The 23,628-nt window shown below is 38.9% G+C and overlaps 1 protein-coding gene across 7 annotated transcripts in view; it reads left to right on the top strand.

Moving 5' to 3' along the window:
* Positions 1–23,628, top strand: part of dnaaf9 (dynein axonemal assembly factor 9) — a 194,391-nt gene that overhangs the window by 99,827 nt on the left and 70,936 nt on the right. For all 7 annotated transcript variants that reach the window (XM_069923517.1, XM_069923521.1, XM_069923518.1 and 4 more), the window contains 10 exons: positions 1,278–1,425; positions 6,148–6,229; positions 6,312–6,348; positions 12,727–12,811; positions 13,846–13,922; positions 15,086–15,130; positions 15,604–15,649; positions 15,787–15,898; positions 19,334–19,404; positions 23,403–23,453. In XM_069923517.1, the coding sequence (XP_069779618.1) occupies positions 1,278–1,425; positions 6,148–6,229; positions 6,312–6,348; positions 12,727–12,811; positions 13,846–13,922; positions 15,086–15,130; positions 15,604–15,649; positions 15,787–15,898; positions 19,334–19,404; positions 23,403–23,453 (754 nt within the window). The remainder of the gene's footprint in view (positions 1–1,277; positions 1,426–6,147; positions 6,230–6,311; positions 6,349–12,726; positions 12,812–13,845; positions 13,923–15,085; positions 15,131–15,603; positions 15,650–15,786; positions 15,899–19,333; positions 19,405–23,402; positions 23,454–23,628) is intronic.

Below are 23,628 nucleotides of genomic sequence, written 5' to 3'. Positions count from 1 at the left end.
CGCATCGGACTGGTCAGCCACAAACGAGCCTGCAGCTGACGTGGACTTTTTACCCCCTCCATAAATCTTCGTCCGCGAAGCCAAGCCAAAGAAAGAAGAAGAAAGAAGGACGGTAAGAAACTACCTGTAAGGGATCTTTATCTTTTTTTGGTATAACTGTAATTATAGCATTAGAACAGGACTCAGGTAATTGAAAAGTATCATAAAGTTGTTGTATTATATTCTTAAATAAGGAAGATATATCAACATAAAAAGTCAATAGAAAAACCATCTCCACCAGGCGCTTTTCCATTTGGCATATCTTTTATAGCCATTTCAATTTCACTATCCATAAAAGGTTTATCTAACTCTTGTCTGATAACTGTGGTAAATTAATATTTTTCAAAAAAGAGTCTATTGCATCTTCTTTTATCTCTTTACATTCAGTCAAATAAAGTTTTTTGTAAAAATTACAAAATTCATCGTTAATTTCTTTTTGACTAAAAGTAATACCCGATTTATTTCTAATAGCTGGTATAATCCTAGATAACTGTTCTTTTTTTTATTGCCAAGCTAATACTTTATGAGCTTTCTCACCCCATTCATAAAATTTATTTTTTGAACGATTCAACAAACATCCAAATCGATATGACTGTAACTTGTACTTCAACTTTAAATTCAGTAGCTTTCTTTTGAAATTCTTTTTCACTGATTGTTATTTTCTTCTCCAAATCCTCAGTTTCTCTAACTCTCTCTTTCTTCAGTTTGGATGCAGAACTGATAATTTGACCTCGTAAAAAAGCTTTCATTGCATCCCACAAAACAAACTGATCAGAAACAGAGTGAACATTATTAGCAATGAAATCCTCAATTTGTTTTCTCAAATAAACAATAAATTCTGGCTTTTGTAGTAACATAGTATTAAATCTCCATCTTAAAGTATGTTGTGTAACTTGAGAACTTTGATATTCCAGTAATGGTCCTGACCATTTCAGGTAATCGGAGTTGTATTGTACATGCTTGCATACAAATTCAAACAAAGGAATTGAATTATGAATGTTGTATTGTAGTTTTTAGGGCAAGATTATGCTTGTATATTAGTGAATTCTCGAAAAAATTATTTTAATGAGTAGAAATGTTGATTAATTTCTTTAACCATAAGCAATTGTTACATTTTAACAATATCTAAACAAAGTCATTGAGTTTTACTAATCCACGTTAACAAATATATTTTCCATATTGCTTGAAATTAAACTATCAATATTGAAGTTGGTTTTGCATCTTTTTATGTTTTTCAGTTCCTTATTCAGCACTCATCGGCAGCCTTTTGTTCTTTTTGGTTGTCACTCGACAAAAGAAAATTTAAACTCCTACAGCTTTACTTTTCCATCTGAGGGGCATCTTGTAAAAAACACAAACAACAGGGGAGGCTCTGCCAGGCATATGGTATTGTATTTTAATTTTCATTTTATATATATTTAGTGTTGATAAGTATGTTTTTAATGTGATTTTCCAGCTATTTTTTTCTCATCTCTAAGATGTACAGCAATTTCTACACATGTAAAGGAGGGAAAAATATTAGTGGAAAATTTGTCAACTCATTTATCACACCAAAGTAATTTTAACATTTTTGATATAATTCAAGAAAGAACAAAAGGTTTGTGTTCCATGGTCTCTATTTATAACCAATTAGAACATTAATCCTTGAGTTTTGAAGTAAGTAGCTGTAGTGATCATAGGTATATCAGTATTTATTTGGTAAATTCCACTCACTTCCTTACTGTTGGGAAATAATGAAAAATACAATTAATGAAGTAAAAGGATTTCTGGCAAATAATAAGATTAGGCAGAATCAACATGGATTTCTGAATTGTATTACAGAGAGTGATTAACAAAATAGTTAAGAGGAAGCAGTTTATGTAGTGTGATGTGGAGGTTTTGAATAAGGTGATGTGCAAGATTTAGCAAAATAAAATAATAGAGTACTGTTCTGGCACAGATTGAGATTTGGATAGCCAACAGAAAAGAGAGTGGAAATAAGCAAGTCTTTTGGGGCTGAAATGCAGTGACTAAAGGCACATAATAGGGATTTATTTTTTTGCAGTGTTTAATGTTGATTTCAAAGGAACCTTGTGTCATATCAAGTTAATACAAAGCTAGTTGAGAGTGTTGCTCTTAGGTTACTGATAAGCTGAGAGAATGGTAAAGGAGTAGTGGAATATCAGGTGAAAAATGTGATGGAAAAATAGAAATGTAAAATATTTTGTAAATGTTGAAAGATGAGGGGAAGTAGGTGGATTTGTACTCGTGAATGGAGGACCATCGCCTTCCCAAGATCGTGTTATATGGCGAGCTCTCCACTGGCCACCGTGACAGAGGTGCACCAAAGAAAAGGTACAAGGACTGCCTAAAGAAATCTCTTGGTGCCTGCCACATTGACCACCGCCAGTGGGCTGATATCGCCTCAAACCGTGCATCTTGGCGCCTCACAGTTTGGCGGGCAGCAACCTCCTTTGAAGAAGACCGCAGAGCCCACCTCACTGACAAAAGGCAAAGGAGGAAAAACCCAACACCCAACCCCAACCAACCAATTTTCCCCTTGCAGCCGCTGCAACCGTGTCTGCCTGTCCCGCATCGGACTTGTCAGCCACAAACGAGCCTGCAGCTGACGTGGACTTTTACCCCCTCCATAAATCTTCGTCCGCGAAGCCAAGCCAAAGAGATCTGAAAATTAAATTAAATCATGTGGAAGCACAAGTATTGGCATTTATTTCAAGAGACACCTTGCTTCAAACATACAGGACCTAAGGGACCATATCTGGAATATTGTATACAGCTGTGGCCTTCCTATCAAGGAAGATGTTTTTATGGTACGAATTTAGGATGATGAGTTTGTCGTATGAGGAGAGATAAGCATACTATGTCTATACTCTCTTGAGTTTACAAATATAAGGTTTTTTCATTAAAAATGAGCAAAACTCTTATGGGGCGTGGCCTCACAGTTGTAATGATGGAATGCCATGAGCCAGGCAGTGTTTCAAAATAAGGAATTGAACTTTCAAACAGAGATGAGAAAGCTTATTCACTCAGAGGGTAGCAAATGTAGATTCAAGAGCATTTTTTTGTTCCAAATAGCTATCAGGCTTTCAGACGGACTTGAACCACCCTAACCATAACACAACTTAAAGCACATTTTGTTTCAATACTGAAACTGAATATTCACCTATTTAACCTTTTGTACTTATTATGTTTTTTTCCCTCATGGCGCATTGCCTTAATTTATACCTGTCTGTTGGTGTGTTTTAACAACTTGTGTAGAAGCTGTAAGCAAGAATCAACTTGTGTATACGATAATAAGCTCAGCATCATCTTTTGGAAATTTTCACCCAAAATGGATGTGGAGGTTTTGTCTCTAAGCATACTCATAGCCGAGATCTCTCAGGTTTTGGATATTAATAAAATAAAAAGATATGGGGTTAGTGGGTGAGATTGGGGATGAGGCAGTTTTAAAAAAATAAATTGCAGAGCACGTACGAGAGTGACTTATTTCTCCTTCCTCCTATCACAGAACATCTTTCACAGCCCTTTGACCCCCGCCCCATCACATTTCACCCCCTTTCATTTCTTCCCTTGTTCAACCAGGTGAACCTCAAGTCAGGGCTACCTAAATTCCATCAGTATGTGGATTTTGCAACGAGAGGAGCAAATGTGTTGGACCTTGTTTTTACGAACATTTCCAATGTGTATCAAGGGAGCCCCACCCCTCACCTTGGATACTCAGACCATATTTCTGTAATGCTAATTCCAGCATAATTCCAGCTCGTCAGATGCTCCAGACCAGTTCTGAAGCAGGTTAAAATCTGGCCAGCAGGAGCCATTCATACACTTCAAGACTGCTTTGAGTGTACTGACTGGCACATGTTCAAGGAAGCAGCAACTGTTGGCGACTACAACAATCTGGAGGAGTATACGGTATCAGTGACCAGCTACATTAGTAAGTGTTCTGATGACTTCACTGTGCCCAAGACCATTAGTACTCACTCTAATCAGAAGCCATGGATGACTGTGGAGGTACATGTGCTGCTGAGGAACTGAGATTCTGCCTTCAGAGTAGGCGACAAGATAGCCCGAGCTATTGCAAGAGCAAAGCTGTCTAAGGCCATTAGGGAAGCAAAGCGTGGACATGCCCAGCGCATTCATAGTCACTTCCTGGAGTGCAAGGACACGTGACGCATGTTGAAGGGCATCCAAGATATCACTAACCACAAGACTATATCATCTGTCTGTGCTGGTGATGCCTTCTCCCAGATGCACTGAACAACTTCTACATGCGTTTTGAGGCACAAAATGATGTGGCAGTGAAGAGACCAAATGATCAGTTGCTGTGTCTTACAGTGGCTGATGTGGGAGAGTGTTCGGCAAGGTCAACCCATAGAAAGCTGCTGGACCGGATAATATTCTGGCAGAGTGCTTGGGATATGTGACTCAGCTGGCAGCTGTTCTCACTGACATCTTTAACATCTCCTTGAGAAGCACCGTGGTCTCGACATGCTTCAAAGCCTCCACCATTGTCCCTGTGCTGAAGAAGCCTCAATGACTGCTGCCTTGTCACACTAAAGTCTACCTTCATGGAATGCAGCTCCTCACTGATCCCCCTGCAGTTTGCATATAAATCCAACCGCTCTATGGATGATGCCATCGCCACTGCCCTCCATCTAGCCCTCCCCCACCTGGAAAATAAAGACACGTATGTTCAAATGCTGTTTATTGACTTAAGTTCAGCATTCAACACAATCATACCTGATAGGGAAGTGGAGCCTGCTGGGTCTAAACACCTCCCTCTGCAATTGGATTCTTGACTTCCTGTCAGGGAGTTCTCAGGCAGTCCGGATCGGAAAAAGCAGTTCCAAGCCCATCACACTGAACACTTGAGTTCCCCAGGGCTGTGTGCTTAGTCCACTGCTGTTCACAAATATGCGGCAAAACACAGCTCAAACTACATCAAGTTTGCTGACGACACAACCGTGGAAGGCCTTGTAGTAAGAATGACGAGTCAGTGCACAGAGATGAAGTGCAGTCGCTGACTGGTGCAGAGCCAACAACTTGTATCTGAAAGTTAATAAAACAAAAGAGATGGTTGTCGACTTCAGGAAGACACAAGGGGAATCACTCCAGTGACTCTTGACAGCTCTACCATTGAGATCGTCAAGAGTATCAAGTTTCTTGGAGTGCACTTGGTGGAGAATCTCACCTGGTCCCTTAACACCAGCTCCATACCCAAGAAAGCCCAGCAGTGCCTCTCCTTCCTGTGAAGGCTGAGGAAAGTTAATCTCCCATCCTCACTACATTCTACAGAGAATGTATTGAGAGCATTCTGAGCAATTGCATCGCCGCCTGGTTTATAAGCTGTACTACCTCAGATCATAAGACCGTGTTGAGGACAGTGAAGTTAGTGGAAAAGATCATTAGGGGCCCTCTTCCTACCATAACGGATATCTACAACACACGATGCATGTGGAAAACAAGAAACATTGTGAAGAACTTCACACACCCCTAATGTAAATCTCTCTCCCTTTTGCCATATCGTAGGAGGTACCATATCACTCGGGCCCTTGCATCTAGATAGGGCAATAGTTTTTTTTCTCCCAAGCCATGAGGCTCCTGAATTCCCAGAACATACATGGATAGTGTATTGTGGACTTTTATTGTATATGTCTTTGTATTTTAACTTCTATTTTAACTTATTTATGTAAATCTGCTCCATGGTCCTGGAGAAACACTATCTTGTCTTTACCATGAAATGCATTGGTATGAACGACAAATAAAGGTGACGAGCATTCACATATCACCTGGAAGCTTATGCTTCCACCCCCTCAACCTTATTTGGTCATCTTTGGCATAGCTGAAGAAAGGCTCAGGTCCAAAACTTCAACTGTTTATTGCTTTCTGTGGATGCTGCATGTCCTGCTGCGTTCCTCCAGCAATTTTGCATATTACTTTCGTTCTCAGGCATCTGCAGACTGTTTGTTTACCTCCATGACTTTAAGGCAATCAAGTTGCACAAATCTGGCTGCTATGTTAGTTTTGTCTGATAATATACCAAAACATCTTAATTATGACATCAAACTTGCAGGTGTTATTATGGAATATCTTGTTTGTATCATGCAGGTTGTGCAATGTACATCCCCTAGAGAACCTTTGGCATGCTCAAGGACATTTTTCTTTGGAAACACCCATGTACCTTACATAGGTAATTTAATACTTTAACAATGAATTTTCTATATAAAGATGATAATAAAATGAAATTAACACTATTTTTTAAATTCTTGCAGCCAAAGACAGCAATCAACATAAAAATGATGAATTTTTGTAAGTTTGACTCCATAACCATAATAAGTATAAAATAAATGCATGAATAATATATTCAGGAATGTTTGATTAATAAAATGGACAGTTGATTCCTTTGAGCCTGCTCCTTTTTTTCCCAGGAATTTATGCCTGATCTTCTATAGATGTTCCAATTCACATTTTAAGTGGAGAGGCATATGATGAAGACGTTGTGATTCTGCAACAGCTCTATATTGAGTAATGGGTGAAAACCTGGAAAATGAAGGAAGAATGAAGTTGTGCACTTTGATAAAGATCTACCTTGAGTTGCTCCCTGAAGATCTTGAATGTTTGAATCGGGTCGCCCCTCATTTTCCTAAAATTCAAGAAAAATGCCAATCCTCTTTTACTGGACAACCCTCTCATAACAGGAATTAGCCTGGCCAATCTCCTTTGCATTGCCTCCAATGTAACTATGGTATATTTCGGCATACAAGTCGAGTCGTGAAACCTAAAAAAATCTCTGAAAAAAAGATTTTCATTGAGATTTTTATTATAAAGTACCCTCACTAACATCGTCTGAAGCAAAGATGGCAGCAAGCACATCCATAGTCTCACTGTTTAAACAGTCATTATACGGGTCCCAGACTGTATCTTATTTTGGAGGACCTCTACCCTACTCCTATCTATAGCATTAGAATCAATATGTACCACAACCTCTGAAATCACACAGAGATATCCTGGACTCGAGCACCCGGGAGGTAACACACTATCCTGGAGCTTTGTGGCTGCAGAATCTATCAATTCCGCTGACTATCAAGTCCCCTATATCTATGACTCTGTCTGACTTTACCCTTTTCTTCTGAGGCTCAGGGCCAACCACAGGGCTATTGGTCTGGCTGCCACCTTGCCCAGATAGGTCATCCCCCACAGCAGTATCTAAAGTGGGTATACATTGCTGAGGGGAACAATTTCAGGGGTTGCTCTGCACTGACTGTCTATTCTCTTCCGTCTCCTAATAGTTACCCAGTTACCTGCCTCTTGCCTCTTCGGTGTGACTGTCTCCTTATAGCTTCTGTCCATCACACCCTCTGCCTCCTGAATGATCTGGAGTTCATCCAGCTCCAGCTCTAGTTCCCTATGTAAGGAGCTGCAGCTGAATGAACCTCTTGCAGCTATAGTCATCAAGAACTCTTGGGCTTTCCCAGATTCCCACAACCTGCAATTGGAGCATTCCATTGCCCTACCTACTTTGCTACTTTGGGTTATTATGAAAGGATCTTGCTTGGCCTTACCTATAGCATGTCCTTTGCTTGCCAAAGCCTCTAACTCTCTACTCCTACACTGGGCCACTCTCTTACTGGCCGCTCTGCTTAAGCTTCTCTTTTTATTTGTTACTGGCACTATCTGTACATAAACTCTCTCCAGTCACTGTTCCGCCTCAATTTTAAGCTCTTCTGAAACAAAATACAGCTCCTGACACTTGCCACTTACTGAGTCTTGGCTCTGCTTCACTCTTCTTCACTTATAAATTCCCCTGAAACAAAGTATAGCTCCAAAAACTCACGAGGTGCTGAGTCTTGTTCGACAGCCTTCCTTTCAAAGAACCACAGTATTAGATGGCACATCACCTATGACCATCGATGAACTAATTAACTGCAGGTTTCCTGCAGTTTCTTTCCAATCTTCCTACTTTGTCCTTGTATACTTGGTCAGGCCCCAGGGATTTGTCTACCTTTATGCATTTTAAGACCTTCTGCACCTCTGGACTCTCTCCAAGATATCATTGTTTACTTTCAAGAGATCCTATCTTCCATGTCTTTCTTGACTCCAGCGTCTGCAGACTTCCTTGGGTAACAGAAATATTCAGCGCCTATCGCCCGTGGCTCCATACATCAGTAATAATGCTGATCCGTTAGAGGCCCTGTTCTTTTCTGAGTTACTCTTTTGCCCTTAATGTATCTTCTTTCCCTTAGGATAGATTGCAAAAACATGGACTACAGGCCAAAATATATCTGATTCCTGTAGATAGGTTCATGGTGGTTGGCATGGACTTAGTGGGTTCAAGGGCCTGTGCTATATGACTGATGCTACATCATTTCCCTTTTATGCCCTCCTTATTTCATTCTTGAGTGTACTCCTATATGCCTTATACTATGAGGATTTACTTGATCCCAGGGGTCTGTAACTGCCATTTAATTGCCAATTTTTTCTTGACGAGAGCCTCTATATACCTGCTCGCGTGGAACTATCCAGTATTCTATACACCTGCTAGATTTGATCTTCACTGCAACATGAATGTGCCGTCCCTGAACTCTCCCCATCTCTTAAAAGCCTCCCACTCATCAGATGTCCCTTTACCTGCAAATTCATGTCGAACACAGTAACATTTGCCTCCTTTTCAATTTGGGATTCAACTTGTGGACCAGTCCTATCTACCATAATTATTTAAAAACTAAAAGAATCATGGTCCCCGGTGAAAATGCTCCCCAACTGACAATTTGCTCCTTGCCTGACATCATTTCCCAAGAGGAAATCCAGTGTTTCCCCTTGACTAGATATTCCTTAGGAAAAACATTTCTGAACACAACTTTTACCCCATCCAAGCCCTTTCCATCATCACAATTGCAGTTGATATTTGGAAAATTAAAATTTGTCTGATAATAACCTTATTTTTCAAGAAGCTTTCTGTGATCTCTCTTAGTTTCTTCTAAAAATTCTGGAGTACATTCCTATTTCTACTATAAAGACACAAGCAAAATAATTATTTCTGTCTTTGCCTTATTCCTGTCTGAATGATTTAGAGATCAATATTTATTTTTGTACCTCTTGTTCATCCATGTATAGAATCTGTTTTTACATTTTTAGCTGTTCATATTCTGATTTTTTTTTTCCCTCTGAGTTGGTTAGATCACTGTTGAGGTTCTAAAATTTCTCCGGTTCCAATGCTAATTACAGATCTTGGCAATTTTACAGGACTTTTTTCTTTAATTAATTTTGCTTTATCACAGATGGTCAATATTATTCATGGTCTTTTATTTTTCAATGGCACGTGGCACAGGCAGCAATCCTCAAATTACCACCCTTGAGGTCCTGATTTTTAACTTCTTACCCAACTCCCTATATTACTTCTTCAGATCCTCATCGCTACTCCTATCTATGTCATTGGTTCCCTTGTGGACCACCTCATCTGGCTGCTCACCCTCCAGAATGCTGTGAACTTGATCAGAGGCATCCCTGACCCTGGCACCTGGGAGACAACATACCATCCGGAAGCCTTGATCTCTTCCACAGAACCTCCTATCCACTAGTCTAACCAACGAGTCCACAATCACCATGGCTCAGAAGGGAAGGGGGGAGGAGAGCTGAGGGGCAAGCCTCTGTCATCGAGACATGACCACCACAGCTTGTCCTTGGTAGATCATCGCCTCCAACAGTATCCAAAACACTATACTTATTGTTGATGGGAACGGATGCTCTGAACTGTCTGCTTATTTCCTTTTCATCTCCCAGTTACCTGCCTCCTGACTTTTTGGGGACTGGCTTCTTGAAGCTCCTCTCTATTATTGCCTCGGCCTCCCGAATGATCCAGAGTTCATCCAGCTCCCTAACTCGGTCTCCCAGGATTTGCAGTTAGATGCTCCTCTGCAGATATAGTCACCACTGACAATTGTGCTATCCCAGATTTTCCACATCCTGCAATCAGTGCTTTCCACTGCCTTAGTTGTCTTCTCTATTAACTCTTCCTAATTTAAATACAAATATCTTATCTGGTCTGGCCTCTCTGGAATCAAGCTTGTCCTCAGCCTCTGCTCTGCTAACCAAAGTTTTGTGAGCCAAAACCTATACTGGGTGCTCTGCTTGACTTGCCATTCTTTTTATTTGTCACTGACCCTTATCTTTATTACTGTTTTGTTTAACCCTTGCCCTCTACTCCTTTTTAAACTGCACTCATCTCTAGCTAGTTCCCGGCACTCAAGTCCCTCGCTCCTGTTTCAGTGATGGCACCAAAATTACAATGCATCTCTATTTACTCAGGAAACTGGCACAGGGTCTATGGAAATGAGGCAAACAAATAATGAGATTATGAAACATGTACAGATTAAAGAGGAGGTGCTTGCTGTCTTAAAGCAAAAAAAAGTGGATAAATCCTCAGGGCCTGACAAGGTATTGCCTCTGACCTTGAGGGACATTAGTGTAGAAATTGCAGGGGCCCAAGCAGATATTTAAAATGTCCTTTGCCACAAGTGAAATGCCAGAGGATTGGAGGGTAGCTCAAATTGTTCAGTTGTTTTTTAAAAAAGTTCAAAAATAACCCAGGAAATGATAGGCTGGTGAGCCCGACATAAGTTATTAGAAAGAATTTTAAGAGATGGTCATGGACTGATTATGGATTGTCAACATGGCTTTATTCATGGTAGATTGTGTTTAACTAATCTTAAATAGTTTTGTGAGGATGTGACCAGGATAATTGATAAAAGAAAGGCTATGGATATTATATGGATTTTAGTAAGGCCTTTAACAAGGTCCTACATGGGAGTTAGTCTCTCAGTATTCATCGAGAGGAGGTAGACTGGATTAACATCGGCTTTATGGGAGAAGCCAGAGTTTGGGAGTGAATGATTGCCACCCTGACTGGAAACCTGTGACTAGTGTTGTGCCTCATAGTCCGTGATCTTGATCATAACGTGGTAAAATTGAATCAGCATGCTTGCCAATTACGCAAAGCTTGGAGGTTTAGTGGAGAGCGAGGAACGCTTTCAAAGCTTGTAGAGTGACCTGGACCAGCTGGAATAATGGGCTGCACATTGGCAGATGGAAGTGTGAGCTGTTGCATTTTGGGAGGACAAACCAAAGTAGGGCATGCTCAGTAAATGGTCGTGCACTGAGGAGTGTGGTAAAACAGGGATATTCCCTGACAGTGGCATAAGGTCTGAAAGGGAGCTTTTGGCACATTGGCCTTCATAAATCAAAATATTGAGTAGAATTGGGATGTTATGGTAAAGTTGGTGAGGCTAAACTTGAGAATTATATGCAGTTTTGGTTGCCTTTCTTCAGGAAAGCTATCAACAAAATTGAAATAATGCACAAAAGATTGACTGGGATATTGCAGGGACTTGAACTGAGCAAAGGGAAAGGTTAAAAAGGTTAGGACTTTATTCCTTGGAGTGTAGAAGAATGAGGGGAGATTTGATGGAGGTATACAACATTTTTCCACTGAAGGTAGGTGAGATACAAACTGGAAGACATGGTTTAAGGGTGAATGGAGAAAGGGGAACATTTGGGGGAATTTCTTCACTCAGGACGTGGTGGAAGGGTGGAGCGAGTTGTCAGCTGAAATGGTGAATGCAGGCTCAATTTTAATATTTGATGAGATCAATTTGGACAGATACATGGGTGGGACGGATTTGGAGAGATATAAATTGGGTTCAGGTCAATGAGACTAGGAAGAATACTTTGGGCTTGTTTTCTGTGCTGCTATGCTCTACGGTTCTGCTCTCCACATCCACCCATGGACTTTTTGTTTTATGAGCTTGTCATTGTTTAATGTGAAATTCTCCGGTGTTATCATCACTTTTAACCACAGCATCCTTTATAATAGGAATGTTAATTCATACTGGAGACGACATCCAAATTGCAATATGACCAAAAAAAATTTGGAATTTTGTTATTTCCTCATACTTAGCTGAAGCAAATAATCTCACGAAGCTCAACGAGAGAACCCATCTTTTTCTGGCTGTGTGGTCTCTTATATTTAGCTATATTTACCTGACAGCTTTTCTGACCCTGCCATTGTCTTCTCTGTTGTGGCTGTGATTATGAATTTGTTTCTTTGAAGTCCTTTGGGAAGTGAGTGGTGATGCATATTCTGGGTCTGTGATGTTCTCGAGATTGATAATCCCGAAGATCCCAGATTTTAGTTCGTTTGCCTGCAGATTCAATGACGAATGGAGCATTATTCATTCTTGAACATCATGAAACCTGGTGGGCTTTTCCCAAATGTTCTCAATTCATTCTCAGACTTGCCATCAAATTCTTCAGTAAATTTTCATAAACTGCATTTGCTGCTTCTTTGGTGATTGTCCTAATGTTGACAGAGAAATGCAATTTGTTGTTAAATTTGCATAAATTTAGCTATTCAATGTCGGTTTCTTGTGTCTCTTTACAAGCTTTGCTATAATATATATTTAATTAACATACTATAATCTCAGATCTTATAATAAAAAAAACTCATCATTGTCCACAAATACAGAAATTTCACATCACTTCACAATGCAAAACTGGAGGTTATTTTTGTTCAATACCAAGTGGCTGTTCATTTTTAATTAACAAATGGCTATGGGAAATGTGATAGAGGGTACTGTCCTAGACTACAGCATGAATCAGCAATCAAGTCTCTGAATGATCTTTATTTCTCAGGGTGTTGCCTCAGATTTATTTTGCTGTAGTAGAAGCAGTGTTGACAAGTATCCGATGCTACGTGGAAACTTCCAGCATGAAAATAGTAAGTTGTTTTTCTGTGAATTGGGTTACAATTATTAAATCAGATTTGTGGTTACGTGTGAGTGAGGAAACAGGATTGGTTGGTCTCAAAGGCAAGGAGCCTGGACGTACAGTTTTGGGAGTAAGGGATTTTATTTACAGAAGGCAAATGTGGGAAAATGGTAACAGTAGCAACACACGCACGCACAGTTTACAGCAACCATGGGAAAATCGGATCGGCAATAAAACAGTGTAGCAAACGTGGGGAAAAAGTCGGGACAGCACTAGGCAACGCGCATAGTTTAAGCACTAAAAAATGAGCATGGTTTAATAGTGAACACGGGAAAAGTAATAGCAACAATGAAAAACGCATACAATTAATAACAGACTTGTGAAAATTGCACGGCAAAAAATTAGGATATCAAATTTTAGAAAAGTAGAAATATAGAAGGGGAGTGGCTTGATGTTTGGAGGAAGCCTGGCCTTGGGAGTTACGATGATTCTCTTTAAATTGTGCTGCTTTTTAAAATTGGCTTTATCTGAGTGAACCTCATTTTTAACATTTTAAAAGTATTACCATCAATAATGTAGGATATATTCAGAGGTTGCTTGATGTGTTAGACTTTAGATTATCTAATGAAATCTTGATACTGATGCTTGAATTATGATCATATTAAGTAATTGGTCATTATCAAATTTAAATGGCCATCTTTATCAAACATGGAATTCAAAAGATACTTTGTCTCCCAAAAATATTGAGAATGTGAAATTGCCATCACGAGAAATGGTTGAATTGTACAGTATAGGTTGCGTAAGCATATGAGGGAGAAGGAAGTTGTAAGTTATTTTAGAAAAAAATAGAATAAAGCGGGAAAAGGTTCTGGAGAAGCATTAATGCTTGGATTGATTGGTTTGACTGAAATGTCTATTCTGTGCTATTTGCATTTTTTCTGCCCTGTGTTAAAACTCAATCATGCAAGAGTGAACATTGGCTCAAAGATAGTATTTACAGCTTTTTGTCTATGAGTTGTGTTCATACATTCTATTTCCTTGTAGGCCAAAGAAATTGCTGAAGATGTTTTTCTTTCAACATTGGATTGTTATGGTCTTGGTCAGTATAAAGCTGTCTTAAGGTATGAGGGAATAAAGTTACTTCACAGCTCTAATTTTGCTCTTTATTCTTAAAGCATGTCGGTAGAATTACTGTGTCCCTCCTTGATCATGGTTGCTGTAACTGATTTAAAAAAAAATTATAGTGCTTTCTTTATGGAATCAAGAATTTCCAGAAAATAACTGTTCATATAATTGAACATATGTTAATGTCACCTTTATATTTTCTAATAAATTATATTCTTCATGTATATTCCCGATAAATAATGAAGCAGATGAGGACAAAAGAATCTGGACAGAAAGAAGTGTGATCTTGGAGAAAGCATTGAGACACAATGTGTCGTTTTGAAATAGGTGGACTAATCAGCTTCTTGAACCCATTTCTTCATGTAGTAGTTTGTAGAAGTTTTTCCTGTTTAGCTGAAAATTTTAACTGGTGGAAATCCATATTGTGGACAGGGCGAATGGATAGCACCCAAGCTCAGGATTGGACACAGATTATTGGGGCGATGAGACAGCAGCTTGAATTGCTTTTTAAATTTCATTTGATAAACCTCCCATATTCATGGGCTTTCTGAATATCCTTTTAATTCCATAAAATTCACATAAATTAAAGTCTGAATGATGATCACTTACCTTTCATGCTACATTCTTTCAAAGTAGACACAAGGAGCTGGATCCTCTTTAATGTTGGCTGTGGCTTGTAAACTAGCCCATCGTGCAACTTGTTGGAAAATCACGGGGGAGTAGTTGTGAACTTTTAAGATCTATATGATAATTATTTTGTCAGCATTCTGATGCAATTTGTAAATGGATGCTGCCTAATCTGTAAGAATTTGTAGTGTACCCTATTCCAATTTGTATTCTTTACGATTCTTACAAAAAATACTTAGTCTCTCCTTTGTCACCGAGAACACAAGATTTTGCAGTCCTCTGGACAATTTGTTTAATTGCATAACTAAACTATATTTGAAATTGCATTTTCCAAGAATGTGTCTTTTCAGAATGTTTTGTGACCATCATATTAAAACGATTCTTTACATCCAGCCCTCCTTTTGATTTTTGTAGTTTTGTTCATGCCTTCTACAAATCTTTTTGCCAATCCAGTGTACCACCAATGCATTTTTTCTTTAAAACTGAATTCTTTTATGAAAATATATCGTTAACTCTCACATTGTTCCAATAGATCAAAGTTGTCCTTTCTGATTGAAGCTGTGAATAGCCAGGGGAGGTGAGTATTATTTCCGTGCTTTGGCTGGAAAACCTCTGTAATTTGCTCTGTAATTTTAGCTATACAGTGGTCACCATGATGTGTGATTGCATTTCACTGAAGAAGCATAGGTTATATTTTATGGCTGATCATTGTAGGGTTGATAACTCGTCTAATCCATTCCAACACCAATGTTAGCGTTCAAGGAAGTATTTGCATCTGTCTGGTAAAGCAGCTGAGGCAGAGTGTTGCAAGTGAACAGCCACATGCTATCATGTGCAGTATTGCTGTGTACATGGGTCAGGAAGAGTTGTCTAAATAAGTGACAATAAATCAGCTTAAATTTTTGTGGTGGAATGTTTCATCAGTTATGGCAAGCCAGTATTGTATTCACATTTAATTCTGCTTTCCTCAAAGAAAGTTTGGAGGCAAGTTTCTAAAGTTAAATTACAAAAAAATAATTGCCAACTACTTTTTATATCCTTTCTCTCTAGAATCATCTCAATGGATAGCCATTTAAGCAAATTCCTCATCAAAACTGTGAGTTCTGAATTCTCTGTCTCTGTACACAGCAAATAAGAGCTTCAAGCTGTCATTTTATTTATTAAATTGTGCTCCACTGTAACCTTGAATTGAAATTGCACAGCTGAGTCCTTTTTTTAAAACTTGTATTGCAGGCATCAATGACTGTTTATGACATTCCAGATTTGAAAGGAGGAAAAGGCTCTCTAGGATCCATAGTTTTCTCTGAATCATTCCTTGAATCCAAAGTGCTTCTGAAAGAAAAGGGTAAGAATTTCTCGTTCCACAGTTTGGAAGAATTGTGGTCATGATGAAACTGGTGCGAATCCTTTTCTGAGAGCTGGGGAATTGAAATCGTTAATTTGGAATTTTAATAAAATAGTCATTAATTATGATGATCACAAGGCAATTAGATTGCTTTTCAAACTCAACTGTTTCACTAATATCCTTCAAAGGAGGAAGTCCAAGTGACTCTGGACCGAGCAGTGTATTTCATGTGGATCAGCCTTCTGATATGGCTCAGGTGCTCTAAGATAGTCAACAAATGCTGCCCTTGCCAGAAATTACCAGTATCTGAAGGATGAATATGTAATGAGAGGTATTGAGTGGAATAGAACAGTACATCACAGGAACAGGCCCTTCAGTCCACAATATCTATACGGACCATTATTCCAATTTAAACAAAACCTTCATCCATCCTCTGCGTATTCACGTGTAAATGGCTCTTAAATGTTGCTATTGCATCTGCTTCCCCCACTCACCGTGGCAGCCTGTTCCAGGCAGCTATGACTCAGCTGTATAAAAACAAGTTTGTATGTCCTTCAAACTTTTCCATTCTCACCATAAACTTCTTCCCCTTGTATTTAAAATTTACACCCTGGAAAAAGTATCTATGCACCTAGCTATCCTTTTCATATTTCTCTCCACTTTCAGGGAGATATGGACGCTCTGTAAATCAGTACTCTTGAGAGTCCTGCCATTTACTATATACAATAGAATCCCCATTATCCAGGATTCAATCAACAGCAAACTCAAGCAATTGGCAAAAAAAAGCTCCACCAAGGAAATAAATAAATATGTAAGATTATAAATTAGTTCAATACAATTTTTTTACCTCAATTATATCTTACACCACAGAAGTTGAATAGATTGAAATCAGATTTAAGAGACCAATGTTTTTGGTGTGATGAAGACGTAGCATCATTGTGGTCTTGTCCTAATGTAAGGCCCTTCTGGCCGGCTCTGCATAATTTATTGGAACAAGTTATAGAAATTGCTTTCTGCAAAGTCCTGTTTTATTCTTATTAGGAAATATTGAAGGAACAAGACCTAAATTAAAAAGATTAATTTATCAATTGGAATTTGTTAATTAGCGGTAGAAAGGATATGTATTGCATTTACTTCGAAATCAGATATATCTGATTATACCAATGTGGCATGCTGAAATTCAAAGTTGTATTCCTTTAAAAATGAAATCATTTAGAATTTAAGGAATAAGTACCCTATATTTTTACAAATTTGGGATTAATCCCAAATAATGGGATTAAATTTGTAAAGATATAATTCTTACGCCTCTAGACCCATGGGAGTCTCCTCTGTATGTTTGTTGGATCTGGATTTGTACTGGACATCTTTCTCTGTATTTACTTCCTTTTTATACTTATAAAATTGTATATTTTTACTTTGTATATTGTTTCTTTGAGTGGGGTGGTTAGGTGGGAGGAAGAGGCTTTTTGGGGTGAGATGAAAACCATCATATATGTAATCAATTTGTTTTTTGATATTATAATAATTATAGTTACTGCATGTATGAAATTGTAGCCACGCGCTACTTGAAGGAAGAGAGAGACACACTCACTCACTCACTCACACACATGTAGGATTGTCAGGTTAAGCTCTGTTTTATTAGTGACTCAGACCCGACTTTTATACTTGCCGCCTTCCCGCCATTTCCCCCTTTTTCTCACGTCACCACCCACATAACAAAAGCAGGTTACACAACAATCCCTTCTTCCCCACGCGCTGTACCTGATTGTTGGCTTTGCAGCAAGGGCATTGCCATTTTGGGGTCGGAGGCCTTTAATCTGCCCTTGCCGTCCACCCTGTGGTTCGCTTGTTTGGACCAGTGCCGCTGCGAGGACTGCAGGCCTTTAGTTGCGCTTGCCGCCCAGAGCGTCGGCTAGATCGCCGCAGCAGCGTGCCACCACATGACCTTCCCCCCCACCATAGAACCAGTGCTATTGTCCTTGGTGCCTAGAGGCAGAGTTTCTACAGGCTTCAGTGGCCTGCCTCTCGCGTGCTGCTGGTGTCTTATCCAGGCGCGCTGGGTCCAGGTGTGCTGGCTTTAGCCTGTCCATTGCGAAGACCTCCATCTTGCCTCCAACCTCTAGCTCTGATGTGACTCCGTTGTTATCGACAACCTGGAACGGACCCTCATATGGCCTCTGTAGCGGTGGACGATGTGGACCCCTGCGAATGAAAAAATACTCACCATCCTGCAGGTCTTTGATCTTCGCGTGTCCGTGCCTGAAAGGTGGAGTCGGGGCCAGGTTATTGACTCTTCCCTCAGCCTGCAGAGGAAAGCTGCTCAGTCATCCTGCTGTCCACCTGGGGATGGTACAAATTCCCCCAGGACCACCAGTGAGCTCAGTAGACGATTTCAGCCAAAGAGGTGTTGAGGACTTCCTTGGGTGCCGTGTGGATCCCCAACAGTGCCCATGGTAGCTCATGAGGAGAGGACTGGCTGTCTAGTGTTTCACTTTGAATAGGGAAATGAAAAGGAGCTCTGTGGTGACCTGAAAGATGTAAAAGATATTCCTCTGGCTTCATGGTTCTAGTGATCTTTTGTACTTTCTCTGTTGAACCTCTGTGATTGAATAGATTTCTTCAATTGCTCAAATTTTCTCCCACATTCTAAAGTGGTGCTGGCTGGTTACTTAATTTGTTATAAAATTCTTCTGACTGTTACTAATGGTAGGAAAATTAGTCTAGAATTGATGGGCAAATGTAGAAAAAACAGTTTATAGAGAAATAAGTGATGAGAGAGGATTGATAGGATTGCGCTGAGAGTGTCATAAGATAATGTGAGAGCTTTCATTGCAAGGAGCTAGCGAGTGGCTCAGCTTTGGTTTTCTTTTGATAAATGGAGGGTAAGGGAAGATTTAATCAATGTAGAAACAATGAGAGGCTTTTGATGGGTTACCAAAGGACACTTCCTTTGACAAAAAGGTTACTAATCAGTTGGAAATTGTTTTAAGAAAAGAGAATTGGAGTTTGAGAAATATCTCCACCCAAACTGTGGTTTATGCAAAGGGAAAAGCAACTCTTATTAATTCAAAAACATTTGTATGCAGTGCTACATGGGAGGAGCTAGGGTCCCGATTGGGTCCAAATAGCTCTTCTTTGCTATTGGTCCCAATGTTAAACTCTATTCAATTATTACTGCTTTCTGCCTGCCTGTTTTACCAGTTTGGTTGTCCTTGAGGTTTGTTATTATCTTAATGATTGCTGCATTCTGGGATTCAGTTATGAATTTATGTTTAAAGTGATCACTGCCATGTCCATTCTGCTTGTCTATGCTTTCTTGCCAAGTCAATCATGTATCCATGCTGTCACTATTCCTATCATTCTATTGGCTGTAACATTGCTACTTTGGGCAATTTGAGAAACTAACAAACTGTTGTTTTATTTGCTCCTCTGTAGATGGCACTGTGTATGCAGACAACAGTTATGTGATTCTCTCAGCCACCGTGCCCCGTTATGTTTCTTGGATGGTAAGTGATTGTAGTGCACTCTACAATAGTTCCCAACATTTTTGAGAGAAAATCCCATGTTCACTTTTGTTAAAGCCTCCATGAATATATGAAGACAAATTAAAGCCTGTAGGGTACGTCAAAGACAATTGTTTGGACTTGTGTTTGTTAATGTGTATTTGTAATCTCAATGTTGGAGGTCTGCAGAGAACACAAAATTGGTAGTTTTTTTTTGATAATGAGAAATGTCTACAGAGGGTCTACAGAATTATGTTGGTAAGATAAACAAAACCAAAAAGCGGATGGCATTTCATCGTGGAAAATGTGAGGGATGTATTTTGTATGAATTTGTAAACCAGAATATATATATATATATATATATATTATATATATATATAACATAAATAGTAGGATCTTTGAAAGTAGTCCTTGGATTCTGAAGGAGGAAAGGTAGGTTGATAAGGCATACTTCCATGTGATGATAGAGGAACTGAGACCATCAAGACTATTCCAGCTTTCAAAGCAAAACCATCAATTCCATTTCCCCATTTAGTCTACATAATCTTCTCTCCCCTGTTCATCAACTTCTGACTTTCTGACCAATCACCTACAAAACAAGCATTTTGTGGCAACCAATTCATCTAATTACTAGTTCATTATTGAAAGTGGGAGGAATCTGACCCAAAATTCCTACTTAGCATTGTGTCTCCACTTGTCGTCTCAGAAATTTATATGTCCCTTGGTTATCGATTAGGGCTTTGGTAACTGATGTTGTTCCTTGTGATGATTTGTATATTTGTTTCCTCAGAAGTCTTTTATCATTTTATATTCTTTGCTTCCAAATAATTTGTAACCTGGTTTTACATGGGAAATTTTAATTCCTCACATAGAAGTGTTGAAATTCATTTGAGAATTGTACATCTATTTTGCAAGGTTATGGATTTCAAATTTAGTGTAAACTGTAAATGTAAAAATTGTACAATTTATGTCAGAATCCTTCATTGTTGATTACGTGAACAATAGTGTAGTTCCAGAGTCCCATTTACCACTTGCTGTCTTGATTGTGTTTCTCTTTGTTTACTCACCTATGTGCGAATTGCAATCAAAACAAACAGTAATAGCCTATGTTACCAAGGTGGTGGTGAGTTCTTTTTAACTGCTTCAGTCAGTGTTGTTCCCATGCAGCTTTTTCAAGTTGTAGGATTTTGACCCAAAATCCATTGAACAATAATGGCATGACTAAGACTGGTGAGTGGTTGGCGAAGCCATGGGCAGGAAAGGATGACCCCATAGGATTGCTCTCCTTGTTCTTCCAGTGTTGGAATTCATAGGATTGAGAGGTCCTTTCAAAGAACCTTTAATAAATTGCTGCAATGCATCCTGTGGGTGATACACAATGCAGTCATGGTGAGTTAGTAGATGGAGTAATGTTTCTGGTATTGGGTAGGATGCCAATCAAGTATTTGATTTCTTCTGGATGGTATTTAACTTTATGAATGTTGTTGAAGTTCCATTTATCCCTTTCACCTTTAACTCACGTCCTCTTGTTCTTGTCTTATCCAACCTCCGTGGAAAAAGCTTGTTTGCATTTTCCCTATCTATACCTTTCATAATGTTATATACCACTTTAAAATCTCCCTTCATTCTTCAATGCTCCAAGAAATAAAATCATAATCTATTCATCTTTTCCCTATAACTCACTTCTTCAAGTCCCAAAAATATTCTTGTAAATTTTTTCTCTGCATTCTTTCAATCTTATCCTGTGGGTAGGCAACCAAAGCTGCTCACAATTCTCCCAATTTGGCTTCAACATCACCTCCCAAATCTTGTAATCACGGCTTTGATTTATCAAGGTCATGGTGCCAGAAGCTTTCTTTGCAATCCCTATCAACCTGTGATGACGCTTTCAAGGATTTATGTAGCTGTATTCCCTGTTCTGCTGTGGTCTGCAGTTCCCCTCTGTTTACCGTCTTTTATTTACAGCTCATTTTACTAGTTGGTCCAGATCCAGCTGCAATTTTTGAGAGCCTTCCTCACTGCCAACTGCAGCCCCCAATCTTAGTGCCATCTGCAAATTTGTTGATCCAATTTACCACATTATCATCCAGATTGTTGATATAGATGGCAAACACTTATGGACCCAGCACCACTACCTGAGGGACACCACTAGTCACAGACCTCCAGATTGCTGAATATCTGCTTCTGGACTTTAGCCAGTTTCAATTTGGCTGATCTAATTACATTTCTGATTAGTAGTGAACATATAATTTTGTAAATTCAGTGCTAGGAACTCTTTTTCTTTATTCCTCTTTATCCTGCTCCTTCTGGTCAATCAGATGACATTTTCTATGATGCTAAGTGAACAAAGCAATCTGGATATTGGGAAAATGGACTGGAGACCGAGATGTAGTCATTTAACCATATAACCATATAACCATTTACGGATTTGATTTAAATATCTAACATGCTCAAGGGTTGCTTGAAGTTCCTCTATCTTTTTTTCATCAATAGCCTGTAAACAACTTCTATGTTCAAAGCCTTATCTAAATTCTGATTCAATCACTTGGAGCCAACAAACCAAATTTACATTCATTTCTAGCTGGGACCACTTGTATGAAATTTGTGGTGGTGGTGGGGGTGGGGGGGAGGGGGGGGTGGTGACGGAGAACTGTAAATGATGAAAATCTGAATCAGAAGTTCATTGAGTGAGTCTCGGCCTAATGTTCCACTATACCAGCATGTAAGCAAGCCCAGCAAGCTTCTTTGGGTGTCTTACTTCCCATCTTGATTTGGTCAAACCAATATTTCATCTAAACCCTATGTCAATGACTCCAAAATGCATTCTCAAGTTGCCTTGCGATCCTATATGTTTGCATGTCAATGGATACTAAATAGGCAGATTTCAGTGTCCAGATCCTGTAAGCTTTGTAGAAACTGATACAATACTGTTCATATTTGAATTCTGTATTTTTGTTTATTCTACCATTTATCAGCTTGCAATATTTTCAAATATTTTGAATGTTGTAAATTGGGATGAGACAACAAATGAAATGTTTGCATTTTAAAAAATAATTGGCACTGAAAACTAAACAACTGTTGAAGAAAGTCTTTTATTACAATACTTCTGTTGTCTAGTTTATTGTCATCTGATTGTACAATTACAACCTGATGAAACAGCATTCTCCGCCGTCTCTGTTCCTTGGTGCAAAACATGCAAACACACAACCAGACATAACATACATATAGTCAAATAATACATAAGCAAGTATTTTATCTCTCAAAAATAAATATTGTTTTGTGCAAATGAGAGTCTCGGATAATTTGCGGATTGCTGCAGTTTCACCTGACCTTGTGTTTTTCAGTCCCAGTCAGTTCTGTGTAAGTATGGTGCACCTACCTACTCAGATTCTTTAGTATAGGTGCTTCCTCCAAGCCCATGTCCAGTAATTATGTCATTTTAATTCAGCAGAAGATTTCTTCTTTTATCTCAAATATAGATTACCATAAAGGAATCTCATGAGAACTTTTTTTGTTTCATTTTTCTCAACAATACGCTTTCCTTTTGTGGCGAGAGCAAATCTTTCTAAGTGAAAGTTAACAGAATGCTTTGCTCTTTTACCTTAGCTTTTGAAGTCAAAAACCCAATTCAAAATACCATCTTGATAGAAGCTAAGAATGAACTTTGTGGTGGTTGGGTGTTGAAGTTTGTACCTTTCTATTACCATCAAAAAAATAATCTACTGGAGGAACTCGGAAGGTTGAGTAGCATCAGGGGTGAATTGTCAACATTTAGGGTTATAAACCCAGCATTGAAATTACATTCCATTCCCACCCCTAATGCTGTTTGATTTGTAGAGTTCCTTGAGCAGGTTGTTTTGTGCTCTGTATTCCAGCACCAGAAGTCTCTTGTGCCTTACCAAAGTCAACCCTTTTTTTCATTTAGATAAAATAGAATTTCTGGCAAGATACAAGAGAGTAAGATTGAGATAGTTCAAACTAAAATTGTCTTTCTTATCAAGGTTGAAGATGCTGAGGTGAAACTTTCTGAGGAAGTACAGCAGATACTAAAGGTACATCTTTTGGCTTTGTTTTTATGAGCTTAGTTATCAACTGAATGAATCCTTTTTTTGATCTTGCAGTGACATTGATATAACAGATTTCATTTGTGAACAGTATCAAGAATAATGGATGGATTTTTTTTGAGATGTTATGTCCTTGTAATGCTGTGAATTTTTCAGATCTCTT

The sequence above is a fragment of the Narcine bancroftii genome, chromosome 3 (assembly GCF_036971445.1).
Source record: "Narcine bancroftii isolate sNarBan1 chromosome 3, sNarBan1.hap1, whole genome shotgun sequence".
Lineage (NCBI taxonomy): Eukaryota > Metazoa > Chordata > Chondrichthyes > Torpediniformes > Narcinidae > Narcine > Narcine bancroftii.
This window is presented reverse-complemented; position numbering and strand designations above follow the sequence as displayed.